Here is a 25,000-nt window from a genome sequence, read left to right as displayed (position 1 = left end):
CCCTCTCTGTCTCTCTCGTTCTATGTCTCTGTGTCTCTCCAGATACAGCAACCTTACGAAATGCGGTTCAGAGATTTTGTCAGATTTCATTCATTCGCACATTTCTACTGTTTATCAATTCACAAATCCGGATGAAGCATTTGAAGTTTGGTATCATAATTTTTGAATGTATGTGGTAAACATGGTCTATTAAAATACAAACTTGTGAGTGATGATTCGAAAGTACCATGGCTTACGCAGGATCTTCATGATGCCATGGATTCAAGCGATTCCTTTCTAATATATAAAAACAAGAACTAACGAATGGATGTGATTAAACATTCAAAGCGTACAGCTAAATTTTCAAGAACTCGTGTTTTCAATAGCTGATAGTAAATCAATGTGGAAAGCCATAAACCAGACCACGAATCGAAGTGCCAACACTAAAAGTACGTCAATCGGTGATATGTCTCTTGATTATTTTTGTGGAATAAGCAGTTCAACTGTAAAATCTTACTGGTCTTTATGTAATACTACTGAAAGTTAAAGTGAATTCAGTAAGTAACAGTATTTCGTCTAACTCAAAGATTCCCTTAATGGCTATCCATGAAGTGTACAATGCATTATCATACTCAAAGCAGGCTGGTACAAAGTTTCAGCTTCAGTTTTTCAAGGAGGCGTCACTGCGTTCGGACGAATTCATATACGCTACAGCAGATCTGCTGGGCGGATGCCCTGACAGCGGCATAACTCCACGCGCAAATCAGACCTTGAGTGCCTGCATGTGTTTGTGTACCTATCAGAATGGGATTATTTTCAGTGCGCCAAATGAGTGCTGCACACGGGACCTTGGTTTATCGTCTCATCCAAATGACTAAACGCTCAGCTTGATTTTCCAGTCAGATTTGGTGGTGAGGGCGAGAGCATGAATCGAACCCACACCCTCGCGGACACTGCACTGGCAGAGTGGTCTTATCCATTCCGCCACCTTCCCCTGTACAGAAGCTTAGGAAGAACTGATATTAAACCGAACCATATTATTTCTGAAAGTCTTACTTACATTTACAACGTATGGATAATCATTTTTAAAACAAACCCAGATTCCCAAGGCATTGTGTGATACTACACAAGTATTACAATATAATGTAGGCCATGTCCATGTACAGTATGACAGTGATTGTGTGATACCACACAAGTTTTATTATGCCTCCTACCACGCCCAGCTCCCAATGCCCTGGTTTTGATTTGTTGATCATGGCCAAAATTCAATAAATAATCTTGGTTCATTCGTTCGTTCGCTCTCTCTCTGTATCTCTGTCTGTGTGGCTGTGTGTGTGTGATTCTCTCTTTCTACTGGAGAAAACGATGGAAAAACAAGGTAAACAAATGCTCAAAATGATTAATGTAATATATCTGATTGCGACTGGATTATCTGCTCTGGCATATTTGACAGCACCGTAATGACGGGCAGAGAGAAAGCCGCGCGCGCGCGCGCGCGTGTGTGTGTGTGTGTGCATGGGTGCGCGCGCGCGCGTGTGTGGATGCGGTGTGTTGGGGACTCCTTTATGATTATCCAGAATTCTGTGTGTTGGACAGAAAACATGGCACGGTTGATAAACAGAAAAGCTACGTCACCAGCCCAACAAACGCACTCACAAACACGTAACATTTCGTGAACTCCCCAGGGTGTGACCAGCGATTTGGTCTGACAACACTAACATGACAACAGTGACAAATATGACGGCAGATAACAAGCAACACCAAAATGCTTTCCTTTGTTAGATCACATCACTGTTTGCCGGTGACTGTACTGTCCGTCTCTTGCTGCCCCCCCCCCCTCTCCCCCTTGTGTGTGTATCTGTGTGTATGACTGTGTGTATGCGCAAGGCAAGGCACTGGTGATTTTTTTCATACTTAAATATTAATTTATTTCTTTATTTGTTGGTGGTTGTTTTTCTCAAGGCCTGACTAAGCGCATTAGGTTACGCTGCTGGTCAGGCATCTGCTTGGCAGATGTGGTGTAGCGTAGATGGATTTGTCCGAACGCAGTGAAGCCTCCTTGAGCTACTGCCACTGCTACTGCTAGATCACGTGTGTTTGTGTGTGTGTGTGTGTGTGTGTGTGTGTGTGTGTGTGTGTTTCTTTTCCACATTGTGTGTGTATCTCGGTGTGTGACAGTGAGTGTGCGCAAGTCAAGGCACTGGTGATTTGTGGCCCTTCCTCCCTCTTCCCCCTCCTCCCTCTTCTTTCTTCCCCTCCTTCCTCTGCCTCTACTACCCCCCTCCTTCCCCGCCACATCTCTCCACATCTCCCGTCATCACAACACCATAATGCCCCCCACCCCCCACTACCTTCCACGCCACATCTCCCCACATCTCCCGTCATCACAGTTCCATTCTGCCCCCCCCCCCGCCCCCCTCTCTACTTCAACGCTACATCTCTCCACATCTCCCGTCATCACAGTGTCTATACTGCCCCCCTCTCCCCCTTCCCCGCCACACCTCTCCACATCTCCCGTCATCACAGTGTCTATACTGCCCCCCTCCCCCCCTTCCCGCAGCATCTCTCCACATCTCCCGTCATCACAGTGTCCATACTGCTCCCCCTCCCCCCACTACCTTCCCCACCATACCTCTCCACATCTCCCGTCATCACAGTGTCTATACTGCCCCCCTCTCCCCCTTCCCCGCCACACCTCTCCACATCTCCCGTCATCACAGTGTCTATACTGCCCCCCTCTCCCCCTTCCCCGCCACACCTCTCCACATCTCCCGTCATCACAGTTCCATACTGCTCCCCCCACCCCCCACTACCTTCCCCACCACATCACTCCACATCTCCCGTCATCACAGTTCCATACTGCTCCCCCCACCCCCCACTACCTTCCACGCCACATCTCTCCACATCTTCCGTCCCCACAGTGTCCACACTGCCCCCCTCCCCCCCTTCCCCAACACATCTCACCACATCTCCCGTCCTCTCAGTGTCCAACCTCCCAACACCCCGCCTTCAGTGGTCATCACTGGGGGACAGACATCTTCAACCTCTTTGGTCCATCATTCATTCAGACATCACACTTTACTTCATTCGTTCACACTGGTGTTTAAGTCCGTCTTGTGTGCTCTGCAAACTGACACCAGTACGAGCGGACTGCTTCAGAGAGAGAGAGAGAGAGAGAGAGAGAGAGAGAGAGAGAGAGAGAGAGAGAGAGAGAGAGAGAGAGAGAGAGAGAGAGAGAGAGAGAGAGAGAGAGTCAAAAGTTGTTCTTTTCTAAGTCCAAAGTATTTTAATGTCAGGCCTTTTGACCACAACATGAGTGATCATTTGAGAGACAGAGAGAGAGACAGAGACAGAGACACACACACACACACACACACACACACACACACTTTCACACACAGAGCCAAGTGCAACAGTCAGAGGATGGTGCCGGTGTTGTGGACAAACTTTGTTTTTCAGTTCAGTCCATGCCAGGTTGATCCCAACACCGTGTGACGTTCCGCCCCAGACCACACGTCACAGACGACGACACTGGGGACCGCAACAAAATAAAGTTATCCTCTTCTTTCACGCGATGCCCAGGGTCAAAACGTTGACCATTATCGGCAAGTTTGCTTCTTCCCAGCGTGAAGAGAAAAGCACAACAAAGAGTCAGACAGTTTGCACAACTAAAGTTCCCCGGACAACGCTCACTCCCCTGCTGTTTGCCAACACTGCCGTGTGTCAACACCGCTGCCGGATCACAGCCACACAACAAACCGCTATTGATTTTCTCTCCCTCAAACAGTGCTGTTTACACACCACTAAAACGGCGTGACGAGAGAGTGAAACGACACCCACGTCCCGCTCAGTGTTGGGGGGGAGGGGTGGTGGGGGTGGGGGTGCGGGTGCGGAGAGAGAGAGACTGTGTGATATCAGAGCTTTGTGGAGATAAGAGTATGATATCAATATTTTTTGGTGGAAAGAGAATGTGATATCAGTGTTGGAGGGGAGAGAGAGTGTGATATCAGTGTTAAGGGGGAGAGACAGTGTGATATCAGTGTTGGAGGGGGGGACAGTGTGATATCAGTGTTGAGGGAGAAACAGTGTGATATCAGTGTTGGAGGGGAGAGACATTGTGATATCAGTGTTGGAGTGGAGAGACAGTGTGATATCAGTGTGAGGGGGAGAGACAGTGTGATATCAGTGTGAGGGGGAGAGACAGTGTGATGTCAGTGTTGGAGGGGGGAGACAGTGTGATATCAGTGTGAGGGGGAGAGACAGTGTGATATCAGTGTTGGAGGGGGGGAGACAGTGTGATATCAGTGTGAGGGGGAGAGACAGTGTGATATCAGTGTTGGAGGGAGGAGACAGTGTGATATCAGTGTGAGGGGGAGAGACAGTGTGATATCAGTGTTGGAGGGGGGGAGACAGTGTGATATCAGTGTGAGGGCGAGAGACAATGTGATATCAGTGTCGGAGGGGGGAGACAGTGTGATATCAGTGTGAGGGGGAGAGACAGTGTGATATCAGTGTTGGAGGGGGGGAGACAGTGTGATATCAGTGTGAGGGCGAGAGACAATGTGATATCAGTGTCGGAGGGGAGAGTGTCAGAGGGGAGAGACAGTGTAATATCAGTGTTGGAGGGGGGGAGACAGTGTGATATCTGTGTGAGGGGGAGAGACAGTGTGATATCTGTGTGAGGGGGAGAGACAGTGTGATATCTGTGTGAGGGGGAGAGACAGTGTGATATCAGTGTTAGGGGGAGAGACAGTGTGATATCGGTGTGGGGGGGAGAGACAGTGTGATATCTGTGTGAGGGGGGAGACAGTGTAATATCAGTGTGAGGGGGAGAGACAGTGTGATATCAGTGTCGGAGGGGAGAGACAGTGTGATATCAGTGTTGAAGGGGAGAAACAGTGTGATATCAGTGTTGAAGGGGAGAAAGTGTGATATCAGTGTTGAAGGGGAGAAAGTGTGATATCAGTGTCAGTGTTGGAGGGGAGAGACAGTGTGATATCAGTGTTGAGAGGGAGAGACAATGTGATATCAGTGTCGGAGGGGAGAGACAGTGTGATATCAGTGTTGAAGGGGAGAAACAGTGTGATATCAGTGTTGAAGGGGAGAAACAGTGTGATATCAGTGTTGAAGGGGGGAGACAGTGTGATATCAGTGTTGAAGGGGAGAAACAGTGTGATATCAGTGTTGAAGGGGAGAAAGTGTGATATCAGTGTCAGTGTTGGAGGGGAGAGACAGTGTGATATCAGTGTTAGGGGAAGAAACAGTGTGATATCAGAGGGTTGGGGAGATATACTGTGATATCAATGTTGAAGGGGAGAAACAGTGTGATATCAGTGTTGAAGGGGAGAAACAGTGTGATATCAGTGTCAGTGTTGGAGGGGAGAGACAGTGTGATATCAGAGGGTCGGGGTGATATAGTGCGATATCAATGTTTTTTTATGGGAAAGAGAGTGTGATTTCAATGTATTAGGGGAAACAGTGTGATACCAGTGTTCTAGGGGAAACAGACAGTGTGATATCGTGTTCTAGGGGATACACAGGTGCTTAAGGGGAAGAAGACAGTGTGATATCAGAGCTTCGGGGAAAATAGTGTAATATCAATGTTTTAGGGGAAAGAGAATGTGTGATATCAGTGTTTTAGGGGAGACAGACAGTGAGATATCAGTGTGTTAGGGGAAACAGACATTGTGATATCACTGTTTTAGGGGAAACAGACATTGTGATATCAGTGTTTCAGGGGAACCTGTGATATCAGTGTTTATGGAAAACAGGGAGTGTGATATCAGTGTTTTACGGGAAACAGACTTTGTGATATCAAGGTTCTAGGGGGAAATATACAGTGTGAAATCAGTATTTTAGGGTAAACAGTGTGATATCAGTGTTTAAGGAGAAACCGAGAATGTAATATCAGTGTTCTAGGGGGAAATATACAGTGTGATATCAGTGTTTCATGGGAAAGTGTGATATCAGTGTTTTTAGCGGAAAGACTTTGTGATATCAGTGTTCTAGGGGGATATAATTATACAGTGTGATATCAGTATTTTAGGGGAAAAAGTGATACAAGTATTTTAGGAGGATATATACAGTGTTGATTCAGTATTTTTGGGGAAACAGTGTGATATCAGTGTTTTAGGGGAATCAGTGTGATATCAGTGTTTTAGGGGAAACAGTGTGATATCAGTGTTTTAGGGGAAACAGACTGTGATATGAGTGTTCTAGGGGGATATATACAGTGTTCCTGGGGGGAAATACACAGTCTGATATCAGTGTTTTAGGGGAAACAGTGTGATATCAGTTTCAGTGAGAAAATGTGTGATATCAATTTTTTATGGAAAAGAAACAGTATGATATCAGTATTTTAGGGGAAACGGACAGTGCGATTTTAGTGTTTTATGGGAAACAGACAGTGTGTTATCAGTGTTCTAGGGGGAAATATTCAGTGTTATAACACGAACGCGCGCGCGCGCGCGCACACACACACACACACACACACACACACTCCCAGCTTCGTTATAAAGCAACCGTTTATGCAACAAGTCAACTGGACAGACAATTGGCTTGTGTGTGTTTTGTTGAATATCTGTCCCTAATCAATGCGGCTTATCTTCAGTTTTGTTGCAAAAAGAACATATCACATCCGAACATTTATTGACCAAACGCTTTTTCAGTTTCAAATCGATAATGCCGATTCTGAATCTGGAAGAGAGAGAGAGAGAGAGAGAGAGAGAGAAGAAGGGAGAGGAGGGGGGCTGGGGGGTGGGGGGTCGGGGGGGCTGTCATAGACAGACGGGGCAACGTGTGGGATGCAGAGGAAGCAGAGAGACAAGTGTCGGAGACAGAAGTGAACACGGAGCGGACGGCGGCCACAAAAGCTCAGATCAATAGTGTCCGCTCCTCTTCCGTTTGATCGGGATTGCACGTCGTTTGCGACGTCATTAATGGCCAGTTGTGGAGTGTTCTCCACAAGATCAAACAGTACTGACACATAGATCCACACACATAAACACACTCGGAAGGTCAGGTAGGGCGGGGGGAGGGGGGGGGGGGGTGGAAGTTGGGGGGAAGGGGTGGTGGTTAAGAACTGGCTGAAACCAGTGTCGCAGATCGGCGGCAACAAGTGGAGAGAAGGGAAATACAGAGGGAAACAGGGGGAGAGAAGGGAAATACTGAGGGAAACAATGGGGAAAAGGGAAATACTGAGGGAAACAATGGGAAACAAGGGAAATACAGAGGGAAACAAGGAGAGAAAAGGGAAATTCAGAGAGCAACAATGCGAGAGAGGGAAATAAAGAGGGAAACAAGGGGAGAGAAGGGGAATACAGAGGGAAACAATGGGACAAAAGGGAAATACAGAGGGAAACAAGCGGAGAGAAGGGGAATACAGAGGGAAACAAGGGGACAGAAGGGAAATGTAGACAGCGGGAAACAAGGGGAGAGAGGGAAATACAGAGGGAAACAAGGGGAGAGAAGGGAAATACAGAGGGAAACAATGGGACAAAAGGGAAATATAGAGAGAAACAGGGGAAGAGAAGTGAAATACAGAGGGAAACAAGGGGAAAGAAGGGAAATGCAGAGGGAAACAATGCGAGAGAGGGAAATAAAGAGGGAAACAAGGGGACAGAAGGGAAATAAAGAGGGAAACAAGGGGAGAGAAGGGGAATACAGAGGGAAACAAGGGGACAGAAGGGAAATGTAGACAGAGGGAAACAAGGGGAGAGAAGGGAAATACAGCGGGGAAACAAGGGGAGAAAAGGGAAATATAGAGGGAAACAAGGGGAGAAGTGAAATACAGAGGGAAACAAGGGGAGCTAAGTGAAATACAGAGGGAAACAAGGGAGAGAGGGAAATACAGAGGGAAACAAGGGGAGCTAAGTGAAATACAGAGAGAGGGAAACAGGAGGATAGAAGTGAAATACTTAGAGAAACAAGGGGAGGTAAGTGAAATAGAGGGAAACAAGGGAGAGAAGTGAAATACAGAGAGAAGAAGGGGAGAAAAGGGAAATACAGAGAGGGGGAAACAAGGGAAGAAAAGGGAAATATAGAGGAAAACAGGGGAAGAGAAGTGAAATACAGAGGGAAACAGGGGGAGGTAAGTGAAATACAGAGAGAAACAAGGGGAGAGAAGGGCAATGCAGAGGGAAACTAGGGGAGAGAAGGGAAATACAGAGAGAGGGAAACAAGGGGAGAGAAGTGAAATAGAGGGAAACAAGGGGAGAGAAGGGAAATACAGAGAGAAACAAGGGGAGAGAAGGGCAATGCAGAGGAAAACCAGGGGAGAGAAGTGAAATATAGAGGGGAAACAAGGGGAAAGAAGTGAAACACAGAGAGAAACAAGGGGAGAGAAGTGAAATACAGAGGGAAACAAGGGGAGAGAAGGGAAATACAGAGAGAAACAAGGGGAGAGAAGGGAAATACAGAGGGAAACAAGGGGAGAGAAGGGAAATGCAGAGGGAAACTAGGGGAGAGAAGTGAAATATAGAGGGGAAACAAGGGGAAAGAAGTGAAACACAGAGAGAAACAAGGGGAGGTAAGTGAAATACAGAGGGAAACATGGAGAGAGAAGGGAAATGCAGAGGGAAACAAGGGGAGAGAAGGGAAATACAGAGGGAAACAAGGGGAGAAAAGGGAAATACAGAGGGAAACAAGGGGAGAAGTGAAACACAGAGAGAAACAAGGGGAGAGAAGTGAAATACAGAGAGAAGAAGGGGAGAGAAGTAAAATACAACGAGAGGGAAACAAGGGGAGAGAAGTGAAATAGAGAGAGAAGAAGGGGAGAGAAGTAAAATACAACGAGAGGGAAACAAGGGGAGAGAAGGGAAATACTGGGAAACAATGGGAGAGAAGTGAAACACTGAGAGAAACAAGGTGTGAGAAGGGAAATACAGAGAAACAATGGGAGAGAAGTGAAACACTGAGAGAAACAAGGGGAGAGAAGGGAAATACAGAGAAACAATGGGAGAGAAGTGAAACACTGAGAGAAACAAGGGGAGAGAAGTGAAACACAGAGAGAAACAAGGGGAGAGAAGTGAAACACTGAGAGAAACAAGGGGAGAGAAGTGAAACACAGAGAGAAACAAGGGGAGAGAAGTGAAATACAACGAGAGGGAAACAAGGGGTGAGAAGTGAAATACAGAGAAACAATGGAAGAGAAGTGAAATACTGAGAGAAACAAGGGGTGAGAAGGGAAATACAGAGAAACAATGGGTGAGAAGGGAAATACTGAGAGAAACAAGGGGTGAGAAGGGAAATACAGAGAAACAATGGGACAGAAGTGAAACACTGAGAGAAACAAGGGGAGAGAAGGGAAACACTGAGAGAAACAATGGGAGAGAAGTGAAATACTGAGAGAAAGAAGGGGTGAGAAGGGAAATACAGAGAAACAAGGGGTGAGAAGGGAAATACAGAGAAACAAGGGGTGAGAAGTGAAACACTGAGAGAAACAAGGGGGAGGAAGGGAAATACAGAGAAACAAGGGGTGAGAAGGGAAATACAGAGAAACAAGGGGTGAGAAGTGAAACACTGAGAGAAACAATGGGTGAGAAGTGAAACACTGAGAGAAACAAGGGGGAGGAAGGGAAATACAGAGAAACAATGGGAGAGAAGTGAAATACTGAGAGAAACAAGGGGAGAGAAGGGAAACACTGAGAGAAACACGGGGAGAGAAGGGAAATACAGAGAAACAATGGGAGAGAAGTGAAACACTGAGAGAAACACGGGGAGAGAAGGGAAATACAGAGAAACAATGGGAGAGAAGTGAAACACTGAGAGAAACAAGGGGAGAGAAGTGAAACACTGAGAGAAACAATGGGAGAGAAGTGAAATAATGAGAGAAACAAGGGGAGAGAAGGGAAATACAGAGAAACAATGGGAGAGAAGTGAAATACTGAGAGAAACAAGGGGAGAGAAGGGAAATACAGAGAAACAAGGGGAGAGAAGTGAAATACTGGGAAACAATGGGAGAGAAGTGAAACACTGAGGGAAACAAGGGGAGAGAAGGGAAATACAGAGAAACAATGGGAGAGAAGTGAAACACTGAGAGAAACAAGGGGAGAGAAGTGAAATACTGAGAGAAACAAGGGGAGAGAAGTGAAATACAGAGAGAAGAAGGGGAGAGAAGTAAAATACAACGAGAGGGAAACAAGGGGTAAGAAGGGAAATACAGAGAAACAAGGGGAGAGAAGGGAAATACAGAGAAACAATGGAAGAGATGTGAAATACAAAGGGAAACAAAGGGGAATGAAGAAGCTTGTGGCTATGTTACTCCCAACCTTTCAATTGATGTCAATCTGTTGATGTTGATCACAGCACTGAAAACGGGAAATGTACTACTGATGTAAATAAAAGCATTCAAACGGGAAAAGTACTGCTGATGTTGATCTACTGATACCGATAACAGCACTGAAACGTGCGAATAGTACCAGTTGAACTGGATGCTTACAATCACATTAAACGGAATTATTTCCTCCCTTGGAACAATCAGTGGAAAAACAGAGATGCGCGTGCGCACGTTCGTGGTGTGTGTGTGTGTGTGTGTGTGTGTGTGTGTGTGCGTGCGTGTGTATGGAGGACATTATCAGGTGCGTGCGTCAAACAACTGTGGCAATTCCATCCTGACCTCCACCTGACTCCAGTAAAACTCATCACCAGAGCCGCTGGTGGCTGACCAGCCAGTGTAATTGTCTGACCTCGTTTTATCTGTGTATGTATGTGTGTGTGTGTGTGTGTGTGTGTGTGTGCGGCAATTGTCCTCACTGCTTGAAAGTTCTGTATCGGAGGGAGAAGGGGTGAGATTTATTCACAGTCACAGTTTTTTTTTGTTTCTTTGTTTTGTTTTCTTTCTTTTCCTTTTGCATCACTCTGGCCACAGACTTTGACTGATGCACACGTGCACACCGATGCCACACACAGACGACAGAATGAGAAAGAGGCGGAGAGAGAGACAGAGAGAGAGAGACAGAGAGAGAGAGACAGAGAAACAGAGAAACATTCGGAGACAGACAGAAAGGGGCAGGCAGACAAACAGACAGACAAGCAGATAAACCGAAAGACATGGACAGAGAGACATACAGGGAGAGGCAGACACAGAGGGAGAGACAGACAGACAGACAGAGACATAAAATATACAGACAGGGACAGACATACAGAGAGATGGGTATGATTACAGAGAAAGAAAGAGGCAGACATGTATATATCTATATATATCTATATCTATATATATAGAAAGAGAGAGAGAGAGAGGGGGGGGGGCAGACAGTGAGACAGACAGAGAAAAGGGAAAGATATATATATATATATATATATATATATATATATATATATATATATATACAGAGAAAGAAAGAGAGAGAGAGAGGAAGAGTGAGACGTAGAGGCAGACAGTGAGACAGACAGAAACGGGGACAGACAAAGAGAGATAAAGGTGAGTTCAAGCAAAACGAGCACCAGCCATCGCATACAAAAGACACATGCACACCCACACAACACAGACAGACACAGACACACCTACACAACACAGACACACCCACCCACACAACACAGACACACCCACACAACACAAAGACACACCCACACAACACAGACACAGACATACACACACACCACTGACCAATAGTGGACACGACAGTGCCAACGAAGTAGAAGGATCCGGGGAAGTCCCAGCGAGGCCTCTTGTTGCCCACGATGCCCGCCGCCTCGGCCAGGGCGTGTCTGTGCAGCAGCCTGTCCAGCTGGGTCCTGTTCACCCCGGGGTGCTCCTCCAGGAACTGCCCGTACTCAGCATCGTACTCCTCGCGCGCCTGCCGCTCGTGGTCGGCCTCGAGCAGCATGAAGAGCGCGGCGCCGGCCGCCATGTAGCCGCACAGCACGACGGCTAGCAGCAGGAAGCGGGCGTTGTCCTCCTTCAGGTGCAGCAGTGTGCAGCAGCCTCGCCGTCCTGGCCGCGTCATCCCGACTCCCGCATCGGTCCGTCTGCCGCACGTGCTGCCCGCCCACAGCCCTCTGTCGGTGTGTCTGTCCGAAGGGGTGCTGGCTTGGAGACACAGGTACTATGCACCACAGGAAATGGCGTCACCTTCTCTCTTTCTTTCACTCTCACCCGCTTGACCTCAATTCGGCCTTCACCTTCCTGACTTAACTCGGTCTTGTGGTCTTGTACTTTGCTGCTCAACAACTATGCTTTGCTTTCTGTCCAGGTGTGGGATTACACCTTCAATCCTGTGCTTTCTGTTCACGTGTGGGCTCCCCTTCACCCACACCCCTCTTTGACCAACCGTCTGTCTTCAGTGTTTTTGGAACATGTCACAACACAGTTATAAATGTACAGGACAACAAGAAAATCTTATACAAAGTCCTGTCTGCGGAGCTGTCAGTTTCAAGGTGAACACAGCAGCTGCCGATGTTCCCCTCTTGCCTCCATGGAGAGAGGCAGACAGTCAACGCTCAGGACCAGATTAGCGTCAGTGATGACCAGAACCTACACACGCCACTCACCGCCCTCCGCTCTGCCCCCGCACTATGAGGGCACTGCAGTCCACGGTCCCTCCTCCCTCTCCTCTCCTGATGACAGCTGTCCTCCTTGAAGCAGGTCAGAGGGCAGAGACTTGACGGCCGTGCACGGCTGAATAATTGAGCGGTGCCACACACCGCCACTCCCCAGCCTCTAAGCTGTCATGAATTATTGTCTGCACACGGGATGAGCCGTGGAGGCGTTGTGTAAGCGGCGGGCTGACGGCTCCCAAAGGCAATGGCTTGAGTAACGCTGCGTCTTGGGGCCTCTGACGTCACTGAGGTCAGCCAGGAGGAGGTCAGTGTGGAGTAAGTGTGTCACTGACACTGTCACTGAGTGTGGAGTAAGTGTGTCACTGACACTGTCACTGAGTGTGGAGTAAGTGTGTCACTGACACTGGCAGTGTGGAATAAGTGTGTCACTGACACTGACAGTGTGGAGTAAGTGTGTCACTGACACTGGCAGTGTGGAATAAGTGTGTCATTGACACTGACAGTGTGGAATAAGTGTGTTACTGACACTGACAGTGTGGAGTAAGTGTGTCACTGACACTGGCAGTGTGGAGTAAGTGTGTCACTGACACTGGCAGTGTGGAGTAAGTGTGTCACTGATACTGGCAGTGTGGAGTAAGTGTGTCACTGAGTCCTTCAGTCACCTCCTTGCTTGACCGGTTGCCCTGGTCGTTATATCACAAAAGCAACATGTCTTTATTTCACACACACATCATATCGTTATTTTGGTCGTTATTTCTCAACCTGTTGGGGTTGTTGTTTCGCATAACACGAACAATTTTTTTAAATATTATTTTATACTGTATATGTGGCCATGATATTTATCACAAACAGCTGATTGTGAAGCGTGACAGGTGAATTCACTTAGTAAGCACGTACTTACTGAACTGACAAGTGAGCGTCAGGTTTCACACCATCCCACCAGCACGCCAACACACACAGCACGTGCACTTCAACACAGCACGGCTCAGCTGACACACACACACGGACACTTCATCCAGCGGGTAGTGGGGGGACGGTGGTGGGCAGTCACCATGTGCTGGGTGAGTCCGACCTTACACTGGTCCGTCTTTACACTGGTCCATTCTTACACTGGTCCATTCTTTCATTGGTCCGTCCTTACACTGCTCCGTCCTCACACCGATCCATTCTTACACAGGTCCATGTTTACAACGTACACCACTGGTCCATGTTCACAACGAACAGCACCACCAGGTTTCTGACGCACTGTTGAAAGGCCCCTGTGCCTGTCCAGCAGTCCCCCAGAAGTGCAGTCCGTGCAGGTACAGCCGACAGTGGAGTCAGTCCACACAGCTGTCAGAGCGGGCCCCGACGTGACAGTGACGGTGATGGTGATGTCAGCAGCCCTCTGCCACACGGGACACAGCTGGTCAGGGGAGGGAACTCCACTGGCTGCCCCTCCCTCCCTCCTTCCCTCAGCGGAATGAAGAGGACTCGGTCACCACGACTGTTGTCTGTCCTCTGCACACAGCCACCGGGAACAGCCACACAGGTGTCATCAGGTGGAGGGGGAGGCATGGGGGAGGGGGTGTTGGTGGGGGCTGGGGGGTGGGGGTAACAGCTGTTGCCTTTGCTGATGAAAGTATGTCGACAACACGAAACACGATGTTCAGTTTCCCGTTATCCATTGGCTGTGTTCCTGTGCACACCCCAGTGTCTGCTCACATCACAGACAATGCACGACTTCTTCATAGCCATGTGCGTGCCTGTGTGTGTGTGTGTGTGCACGTGGCTCCAGACGTGAAGAAATGGGGGGCAGGAGCAGAGGATTACTGAGGGGAGATCCGAGCGGCACACAGGTGCAGGAGCAGGAAGGAACGAAGACTGTGTCCCACAAACCGAACAGACAGGCTGACAGCAAGGCCTCACACCAAATCCCCACGACTGATCCGTAACAGCTGGCCTTTGAAGCGGCACAAAGGGATTGCGCGCTGTGCACGTGCTGTCATCATCCGCTGCACCAGCCACACTCGACCCCCCTGTCAGGGCCCCACAGCCGTGACGTCAGGATCTCACATCACCTCACGTCACCATTTCCCACCATCCCCCATCAACTGGAGTGAACGTTTTCACCATCCCACAATGCTTGTGGCAGACAGACGTCACTGATGACTTGGGTGGTGGGTGTTTGGTACGTCACTGAAGACGTGGTGGTGTTTGAGACGTCACAGATGACGTTGATGTATTTGGGTGTCCCTGATGACGTTGTATTTGGGACGTTGCCGATGACGTGGTGGTGTTTAGGACGTCACTGATGACTTGGTACTGTTTATGATCTAACCTATGACGTGGTGAGTGTTTGGGAAATCACTGAAGAAGTGGTGGTGTTTTTGGCGTCAATGATGACGTGGTGTTGTTTGTGACGTTATGATGACGTGGTTATGTTTTGGAAATCACTGATGACATGGTGGGGCTTGTGACATCACTGATTAGGTTATGATGTCTGTGACGTTATGATGACGTGATGGTGTCTGGGACCTCACTGATGACGTAGTGATGTGTGTGACGTCACTAAAGGGGTGGAGGCGCTGAGATGTCAAAGAACTGGGTCAGCACCACAGTGCACGTACGAATCAACAGTAGTTGCCCTGGAAACACATTAGTGACCGTCAGATCATCTGATATCACACCCCTTATTCTGTCCCTCAGATACATATCCCAGCTATCCCTTAGATCCACATATTGCATCTCAATCCGTCTGTTAGATACATACCTCACATCTTAATCTTTCCGTTAGATACATCCCTCACATCTTAATCTGTCCGCTAGATATACATTAACATATTCTGTCCGTTAGATGCACATATCACATCTTAATCTGTCGGTTAGATACATCTATCACATCTTAATATGTCCGCAAGATACATATTTCACACCTTAATATGTCCTTAAGGTACACATCACATCTTATTCTGTCCGTAAGATACATATCTCACATCCTAATTTGTCCGTTAGATACATCTTAAGCTGTTCGTTAGACCCAATTCTCGTATTAATATGTCCGTAAGATACATATCTCACATCTTAATTTCTTTTCTTTCGATCAATGTACATCTAAAGAAAAAATATTCGAGTGAATGTATGATAATACAAATACGCTCGGAAATCCAAAAGAAGCATTGGAGGTCAAATGTGTGAAAGCATGGGAGTCAGTTCAATTGTCTCATAACACCAACTTCGTACTGAACCAGCACTGTACTAACCCAGCGTTGCCCCACTGTTTTAAGATAGGTGGATAGCGCATGCCTTCTTTGAGCCCCTTCGATAACTGAAGCCAGCGAAAGTGTTCAATCAGCCATTTTCCTACTCGTGTCAGTACAGCGCGAAGCAATAACTTCATATATGTAGCCGAGCGCTGAGCTGGCTTCGTTGACTGCTTCATGGCAAGCTTTCACTTGCTTGCGGCATTAGTTAAGCTGACATTCCTGTGTGTGCCTCCACAACAAGTTTGTGCTTCATGTGACTGCACTGTTTTCCTGTGATAACTTTGGTAAATAAACCATTGGCAGATATCAATCAAGAAACAACATTTGGCATGTCGTGGGGACAAGAATAACACGATTTCATCGAAGATACACGGTTACAGTTCAGAAAGTACCAGCTGTTAGCAGACGACTTCTCAACAGACTGACAACCAGATACGAGTGTCAATATGGCGTCCAGTTGGCTTCAGCTTTGCTGGCCAATGAGCTATCCATCTGTTTTTTTGGTACAGTTGCGTCCAAACTCAGCACTGGCCTAACCCAGCACTGTCATCCAGAGCACTGTCATAACCCAGCGTTGTCCTAACCGTACAGGGTTGTCCTAACCCAGCACGGTCATCATCCAGCGTTGTCCTAACCCAGCACTGTCCTAACTCAACACTGTCCCAACCCTGCAGAGTTGAACTAACCCAGCACTGTCCTAACCCAGTGTTGTCCTAACTCAGAACTTTCCTAGCCCACCACTGTCCTTACCAAGCACTATGGTCCTGAGCACTATGTTCAAGGCACACACAAACCCCCAAGACACCGACATCCTAAGGGTCCCGGTCTCCCTGCAGACAGGCCAAGCGCTGAGAACTTCCGGAAAAAGCGGAAGACTAACTGCACACGCGGCGGACACAACCCAGTGACACACCCAAGGAACACGGGCACTGGGGGAGACTGCAGCACCATGGAAGGCGGCAGACACTCGGGAATCCCGCAGATTGCAGCATCGTCTGAACACTCTTCGGAGCTCAAGAGCTCGTGAGAGAAAAAAACAACAAAAACGGAAATTAAAGCCCCCGAAACTAGAATGCAGTTCCAGACCTCCTGGTCGCGCGAGAACTCAGGAAACGAAGTGGCACTGGAGACCCCAAAGCCGAAGCGAATCGGAAGCTTTCCTCACTCCAAAGGAATGGAGCAGGACTTCAAACACCTCTCTCTGACCCGGTACAAGAGCCAGTACCCAAAACATCTTCCGCCGACACGTCGACAGGTGAGTCTTCCTCATCCGGATTTAGTTCAACTTTATCACGTGCTGGCAACCCTGCACGAGAACCAACCTGACCATAAGGGAAGAAACACACACACACACACACACACGAAAAGAAAAAACCGAAAACAATAAACTGTAGTTGAGGGGTCGAGTCGCCCCCCGACTCGCTTCTCTCCCCCCCCCCCCCCACCTCATCCACCCCTAAACCCCCACCAAACCGTGGCACGTGACAATGGCAAAGTGCAGGTGTGTTGTGAGGACAGTTACCAGTCTTCTGGGAACAAAACTACCAGCTACCATCTCGTTCATATAAATCTAACGACAGTAAACCCCAAGATTAAAACCTGGACACCGCACCAGAAGCCCGAAGGACTCACTGGACGATGCACGATGTGTTCCTGCAGAGTGAACGATAAACTCAAGCCCAGATGTCTCCGTTTTCCATTAAAAGTGGAAGAAGCGGGAAACAAATTCTTGGTTAAACTTTTAACCTTTAAAACTGATTTGCACACGCATAGCAAGCAACAGCACATCAAAGAGAAACTCCCCACGTGTGTGTGTGTGTGTGTGTGTGTGAATGTTTGTCTGTGTGTGCGAGTGTGCGCGCTGCCCCAACTATTGAAACAAGAGAAAAAAACGAAATGAGTCTCCATGTTTGATGCAGTACGAATCAATTCCACCTTCCCCATGGGTTGCTGCTGCCGACTGGCTGAGGGATAATGAAAGTTGAATACACTGACCTGCCGGCTTGGTGTTTGGTGTGAGGTTTTCATTGGCTTGCTGTGAGCAGACTGAGGTTTTCAATGGCTGGCTATGAGCAGACGGATGTTTTCATTGGCTGGCTGTAACAGATCAACATGAACTCACCCCACACAAGTCTTACACACACCCCGCTGTCTCCTCCACTTTTCTGCTAATGTCGCTAATCATTGCCGTCTGCCCCTCTCCCTTACCCCGTGTTTCTTTCTGTTTCCCCCCTCCTCTTTCCCTCTCTTCCTTCCCCCGTCTCTCATTTTCCCTCCGTCCCTCCCTGCCCCTTGCTCTACCTCTCTTCTAGCGTGAGCGAGTATATGTGAATGCGTGCGTAAGTGAATGGGTGCTCGTATGTGCGTCTGTGTGGATAATATATGTTGTGACTTATGTAAGACGAAAGAGAAAGTGGACAGGCAGCGGGTTCCTGTGCCACCACTGACTGAATCCTGTGCGCACAGAGGTCCGACTGGCGATCAATACACATATTTCTCTCCCCTCTTACAAAACACACACCTCCGCCACAATGCTTGATCAACTCGCCCTCTTTCTCTCTCTCGGCCAATCTGCTCGCCGTCCTTTCTTCCCAACAGAACCATGAATTTTTCATGGTGTTCTTGAGCAGGCGACAGCAGTTGTTAGTTCCCCGCGGCGGGCAGGAACAGGGTTCTGATTAATTCACACATGGAGGGGAGGATGACTTTACAGAAGTGACAGTCACAGCCAGCTCTTGTGAACACTGAAGGGGGCAGGGGTGGCAGCGGGACGGGGGCGGTTGGTGAGCTGAAGGGGGAGGGGGAGGAAGAGGAGGGGGAGGAGGAAAACAGCGGAGACAATTATCTGGGATTCATGGAAGTGTTCTCTGTTGTGCAAGCGATATGACCATGCCTCCTAACATCTGACCACTGGATATTTCCCCAAAAGACCACACCTCCTAAATTCTGACCACTGGATATTTCCCCCAAAAGACCACACCTCCTAACATCTGACCACTGGATATTCCCCCAAAGACCACACCTCCTAACATCTGACCACTGGATATTTCCCCCAAAAGACTCCACCTCCTAACATCTGACCACTGGATATTTCTCACAAAAGACCATGCCTTCAAACAGCTGACCATTGGATATTTCTCACAAAAGACCATATCTCTGGATAAATGTCTTGTGGCCAATTGACTCTTAAATGTCCGGAGGTCAAAATTAATGTCTTTGGGGGCAAGGGTGAGGTGGAGAGTCTGATGTCAGGCCAGACAACACATGCAACCCCTTCCTTCCCTGAGGATGGGGAACCGCCACGTTAAACATCAATGTATCAACCAGACAACACAGACGACCCCCTTCACTCCTCGGGGATGGGGAACCGCCACGTTAAACATCAATGTATCAACGAACCCATGGCGAGAAGTATTGCGCGTGAAGCACGAGGGCATGACGCAGGCAAGGGTTGGGGGGGGGGGGAGGGACAATCCGCTCCCCCCACCCCCACCCAAGACCCCTCCTGCCGTGGTGAAGCCCCTGTGCAAGGGTTGGAGGCAGTGCCAACAGCGTATTGATCCCCCCCCCAACCCCCCTCGCCCGCCCCCCCCCCCCTCTCTCTCTCTCTCTCTCTCTCTCCCGCCTCTCCTTCACGTGCTGTGCACGGACTGATTTAAGGCCTGCACCTTTCACGGCTTGGGGCCTCAACCACTCCTTGCTGCCCTGTATTCCTCGCCGCTCGCTGTCGGCTCCATGCTGCCTTGAAGGGACAATTTGGTTTGGTTTTGATTTATTCCTTCTTCGTGAACTGAGCTGGAAGTTAGAATTCGTGGAGCTGCATGAAATTGACTATTCTGTACGTGCGCATTTGTCTGGCTATCTGCCGATATTCTTTCGCCTGGGGTCAGGAAAAATGTGTGTGTGTGTGTGTGTGTGTGTGTGTGTGTAGGCGTGGGGGTGGGGCGTGCACGTGCGCCAGTGCATTTGTGTCCATAAATGCGTGCATGCATTCACGTGCGTATACGTATGTATGCGTGTGTGGGGGTGTGGATATGTTACTATGTATTTTGTGCATGTGTGCAAGCGTGAGTGCGAATGTGCACGCACGCGTGTGTGTGTGTCTGTAAATCTATCTGCACCCCCCCTTTCCTCCACACACAAACACACACATTAAATAACCTTAAACCAATAACAACAACAAAATTAAATTGCAGAAGCCAATCAATCGGCAACCCACTGGCCTATCCCAAAATGCGAACATTATATTTATCATCATCGCAAGAAATAGTCATTTCTACTCACGGGATTTCCCAAAGCTGGCAAGTAAGAACATAACCCCCACCCCCACCCCCCACACTATCAAATTCTCATGACACACGCCGCAGCCTGATAAAGCCAAGAAGAACCAAACAGCACGAATTGTTCAGACTGCACACACCATTCACTTTGACACAGCATGGGCATGACTTGCGACAAACACTGAATGATAAGCATCGTGATCGTACCCCAATTTGTTGAACAGTGATGAACTGAAACTGTCGCTCTTCATCGGGTCCCTCACAAAAATGTCACCTAAATGGCAGTCTGTCGAACTGATGGATGGAAAAACCGAGTGCAATCAACTGGCAGTCAATCGAACTGATGAACTGGAAAAACCAAAGTGCAAACAACTGGCAGTCTGTCAAACTTTTCGAAAGGAAAACCCAGTGAATTCAAGTGTTGTTGTACCCACTTGATCGAAATCGTCTGCTATCAAAATGAGTGAATGTAAATATCGACAGTGATTGGCTAAATAGACGACAACGTTTTCAACGCATGCGCTTCAATGAAATGAAAAGCAGGGAGTTCTTAAAAAAAATTAAAAAAGAGAAGAAAAAAAAAGTTGACAAATTTTGACAGGCTGTGTGTGTGTGTGTGTGTGTGTGGTGTTGGCGACATTGAGAACTATAAGAAAGGACTCAGGAAACCTGAGTACGGCTGATACTTGAATGGAATGTGCAGAACAATGTCAAAACGTCCAAAGGCCTGCTATTGTTGTTTGCAGAATGGGAAACAGGTTGGCAACAGGAAGAAGAGGACGGACACCATAATGATCAGTGCTTCCAGTAGCCATGAGGGATGTTCAGTTTCAACACCCCAGTGTCCGAACAGGGTGATGTCGGAAAGGAAGGACGGCGACCAGCCTTTCGTCACGGAACTGTTGACGGCCGTCTTTGTGGCACATCAAGATCAACACAGCGCCGCTTGCTCAGGAGCAGCAGAGCATGGGGTGAGGGTGAGGTGGGTGATGGGCCTGTAGGGTGAGGGGAGGTGATGGGCCTGCAGGGTGAAGAGGTGTGATGGGCCTGCAGGGTGAAGGGGGGTGATGGGCCTCATGGGCGAAGGCGCCAAGTCCGTGTTGACGGCCAGAGCAGAGACAACAGATGGAACATCAGCAATAATTACTCAATTATTACACCTGTCATTATCTTAATAATGGTGTTTTTGTCTCACACACGTTCATATCATTTCATTTCGCGGATCTCTCTCTCCCTCTCTTGGTCATGTCCCTCCTTCTCTCTTACTCCTTTTATCTCTCCCTCCTCCATCCTTCCTTACTTTCTCCCTCCTTCTCTGCTTTCTTCCTCACCTCTCTCATTCACGCGAGTGCGTAATATATTTTTGTGAGAGCATTGTAATTCTATATGAAATTAGCTTTTGTTCATTTTTCATTTCATTGTTGTTGTTTTTCGCTGTTATCACGCAGAGTGTTTGTATTTATTTACATTCCTCCTCTTTTTTTGTGTGTGCATTCCCTAGACAGTACATTTTCTTTACGAGGGTAGGATGAAAACAGGCCAGTAAGCGCGTATTCCTTTTACCTCAGCAAGAAATCTGTGTGTGTGTGTGTCTGTGTCTCTGTCTCTCTCTCTCTCTCTGTCTCTGTGTCTGTGTCTGTCTGTCTGTCTCTCTCTCTCTCTCTCTTTCTTTCTCTGTGGAACCAAGCTACTCTCCGTGGGGTGGTGTCTGCATGGTGCACCGCCGCCCGCTCTGCTTTGTCTTCATCAATTTTTTTTTTATATATCAAAACCATTTCTTCTACAGAAATTGGCCATTTATCAATATATATCTTCCTTTCCCCCCCTTCTTTTTTCTTTTATTTATTAATATTTTTTACTAGCGCCACGTGCGTTTGTGTCCACGAGACATTGCTGGCGGGGGACGCGAATCTGGAGCCACGGGAAAAGGTATGTGGCTTGTACGTAAGGCGCACGCACGTGCACATGCATACATCGCTTTGTTGTCATGATCGAAAGACTAGCACCCATACCACATCTCAAAGTATCGTGAAGGGATCGCGGAGTGGAAGGGGTTTGTGGGACAGAGAGATGGGGGAGAGAGCTTTGTGTGTGTGTGTGTGTGTGTGTGTGTGTGTGTGTGTGTGTGTGTGTGGTTCACGTGCGGTGTTCTGCGTGTGCCAACGTGTGCACACTCCGTGTGTTTCTGTCTCCACGTCTGTCTTCTTCCCAGTGTGTACCTGCAGTTTAAGCAGTAGTTATTTCTGGGACACAGGACATGGGACACAGGACACAGGACATGGGACATAGGACACAGGACATGGGGCACAGGACATGGGGCACAAGACATGGGACACAGGACATGGAGCATGTGACACAGGACATGTGACACAGGACATGGGGCACAGGACATGGGGCACAAGACATGGGACACAGGACATAGGACATGGGACACAGGACATGGGACACAGGACATGGGACATAGGACTTGGGACACAGGACATGGGACATAGGACATGGGACACAGGACATGGGACACAGGACATGGGACATAGGACTTGGGACACAGGACATAGGACATGGGACACAGGACATGGGACATAGGACATGGGGCACAAGACATGGGACACAGGACATGGAGCATGTGACACAGGACATGGGGCACAGGACATGGGACACAGGACATGGGTCATAGGACATGTGACACAGGACATGGGGCACAGGACATGGGGCACAAGACATGGGACATAGGACATGGGACACAGGACATGTGACACAGGACATGGGGCACAGGACATGGGGCACAGGACATGGGGCACAAGACATGGGACATAGGACATGGGACACAGGACATGGGACATAGGACATAGGACACAGGACATGGGGCACAGGACATGGGGCATAGGACATGGGGCACAGGACATGGGGCACAGGACATGGGGCACAAGACATGGGACACAGGACATGAGACATAGGACATGGGACACAGGACATGGGACATAGGACATGGGACATAGGACACAGGACATGGGGCACAGGACATGGGGCATAGGACATGGGACATATGACACAGGACATGGGACACAGGACATGGGACATAGGACACAGGACATGGGACACAGGACATTTGATACAGGACATGGGACACAGGACATTTGATACAGGGCATGGGACACAGGACATTTGATACAGGACATGGGACATGTGACACAGGACATGGGACACAGGACATGGGATACGGGACACAGGGACATAGGACATGGGATACAGGACATGGGACACAGGATATAGGACATGGGACACAGGATATAGGACATGGGACACAGGACATGGGACATAGGACATGGAATACAGGACATGGGGCATAGGACACAAAACACCGGACACAGGGCATAGGACATGAGACACAGGACATAGGACATGGGACACAAAATACAGGACATGGGGCATAGAGCATGGGACACAAAACATACGGCATATGACATGGGACATAGGACATAGGACATGGGACACAAACATAGGGCATAGGACATGGGACATAGGACATGGAGCATGGGACACAGGACATGGGTCTTGGGACATAGGACATGGGACACAGGACATGGGTCTTGGGACATAGGACATGGGACACAGGACATGGGTCTTGTGACATAGGACATGGGAAACGGGACATGGGTCTTGGGACATAGGACATGGAGCATGGGACACAGGACATGGGTCTTGGGACATAGGACATGGGACACAGGACATGGGTCTTGTGACATAGGACATGGGAAACGGGACATGGGTCTTGGGACATAGGACATGGGATACGGGACATGGAACACGGGATATAGGACATGGGACACAGGACATAGGACATGGGATACAGGACATAGGACACAGGGCATAGGAAACAAAACAGGACATGGGACACAGGACGCAGGGCATAGGACACAAAACATAGGAAATGAGACACAGGACATAGGACACAAAACGTAGGGTATAGGACATGGGACATAGGACACAAAACATAGGGCATAGGACGTAATAATAATAATAATAATGGTATTTATATAGCGCTGAATCTTGTGCAGAGACAAATCAAAGCGCTTTCGCACCAGTCATTCACACGCATGCATAACTCTCAAACTGGAGAAACTAAAGACAAGGAAGAGGCAGGGAAGGGAGGCTATTTTGGGAAGAGGTGGGTTTTAAGGCCAGACTTGAAAGAACTGAGTGTGGAGACTTGGCGAAGCGAAAGAGGAAGTTAATTCCAATTGCAAGGTCCAGAGACGGAGAAAGAACGGCGGTCAACAGTCGAGTGTTTGAATCTGGGTATGCGTAAACAGAGTGGATCCGAAGCCGATCGTAGTGAGCGAGATGGAGTGTAGAAGTGAAGGCAGCCGCGGAGATAGGAAGCGGCGGTTTTGTGAATACATCTATAACATAGAGTACTGATCCTGTACTTTATTCGGTGTGAGACAGGGAGCCAGTGGAGATGTTGCAAAAGAGGAGTGATGTGCTCAGATCTTTTCTTCCTGAGACGAGTCGGGCAGCAGAGTTTTGGGACATGGGACACAGGACATAGGACACAAAACGTAGGGTACAGGACATGGGACACAGGACATGGGACTCATGACATGGGACATAGGACACTTGATACGTGACATAGGACATGGGACACCTGACATAGGACACAAAACGTAAGGCATAGGACATGGGACACCTGACATAGGACACAGGACATAACATACAAGACACATGACAGGACATAGGACACATGACATATGAGACAAGACAAGGGACACAAAACAGGACACAGGACAAAGGACAGCGCCACATCTCACTGGTGCAACACTCCTGCCGGCACTGGTGCCCCCTCCCCTCTCCTCCCCAAGTCACAACTAACACGTCTGTCACCCGTTTGTGTCTCAACAAGTTTACATACTCATCATAAACTTCAATGGAACACACACACACACACACACACACACACACACACACACACACACACACACACACACACACACACACACA

At 48.4% G+C, this 25,000-nt stretch overlaps 1 protein-coding gene across 1 annotated transcript in view; it reads right to left on the bottom strand.

The window, feature by feature from the left end:
* LOC143281678 (potassium channel subfamily K member 13-like) overlaps nt 1–12,739 on the bottom strand; it is a 92,935-nt gene extending 80,196 nt beyond the window's left edge. Inside the window, exon 1 of the mRNA XM_076586924.1 lies at nt 11,585–12,739. Within this exon, the coding sequence (XP_076443039.1) occupies nt 11,585–11,924 (340 nt within the window). The 5' untranslated portion in view covers nt 11,925–12,739. The remainder of the gene's footprint in view (nt 1–11,584) is intronic.
* Nucleotides 12,740–25,000: the final 12,261 nt, after the last annotated feature.

Source organism: Babylonia areolata, chromosome 4 (genome assembly GCF_041734735.1).
Source record: "Babylonia areolata isolate BAREFJ2019XMU chromosome 4, ASM4173473v1, whole genome shotgun sequence".
NCBI lineage: Eukaryota > Metazoa > Mollusca > Gastropoda > Neogastropoda > Buccinidae > Babylonia > Babylonia areolata.
This window is presented reverse-complemented; position numbering and strand designations above follow the sequence as displayed.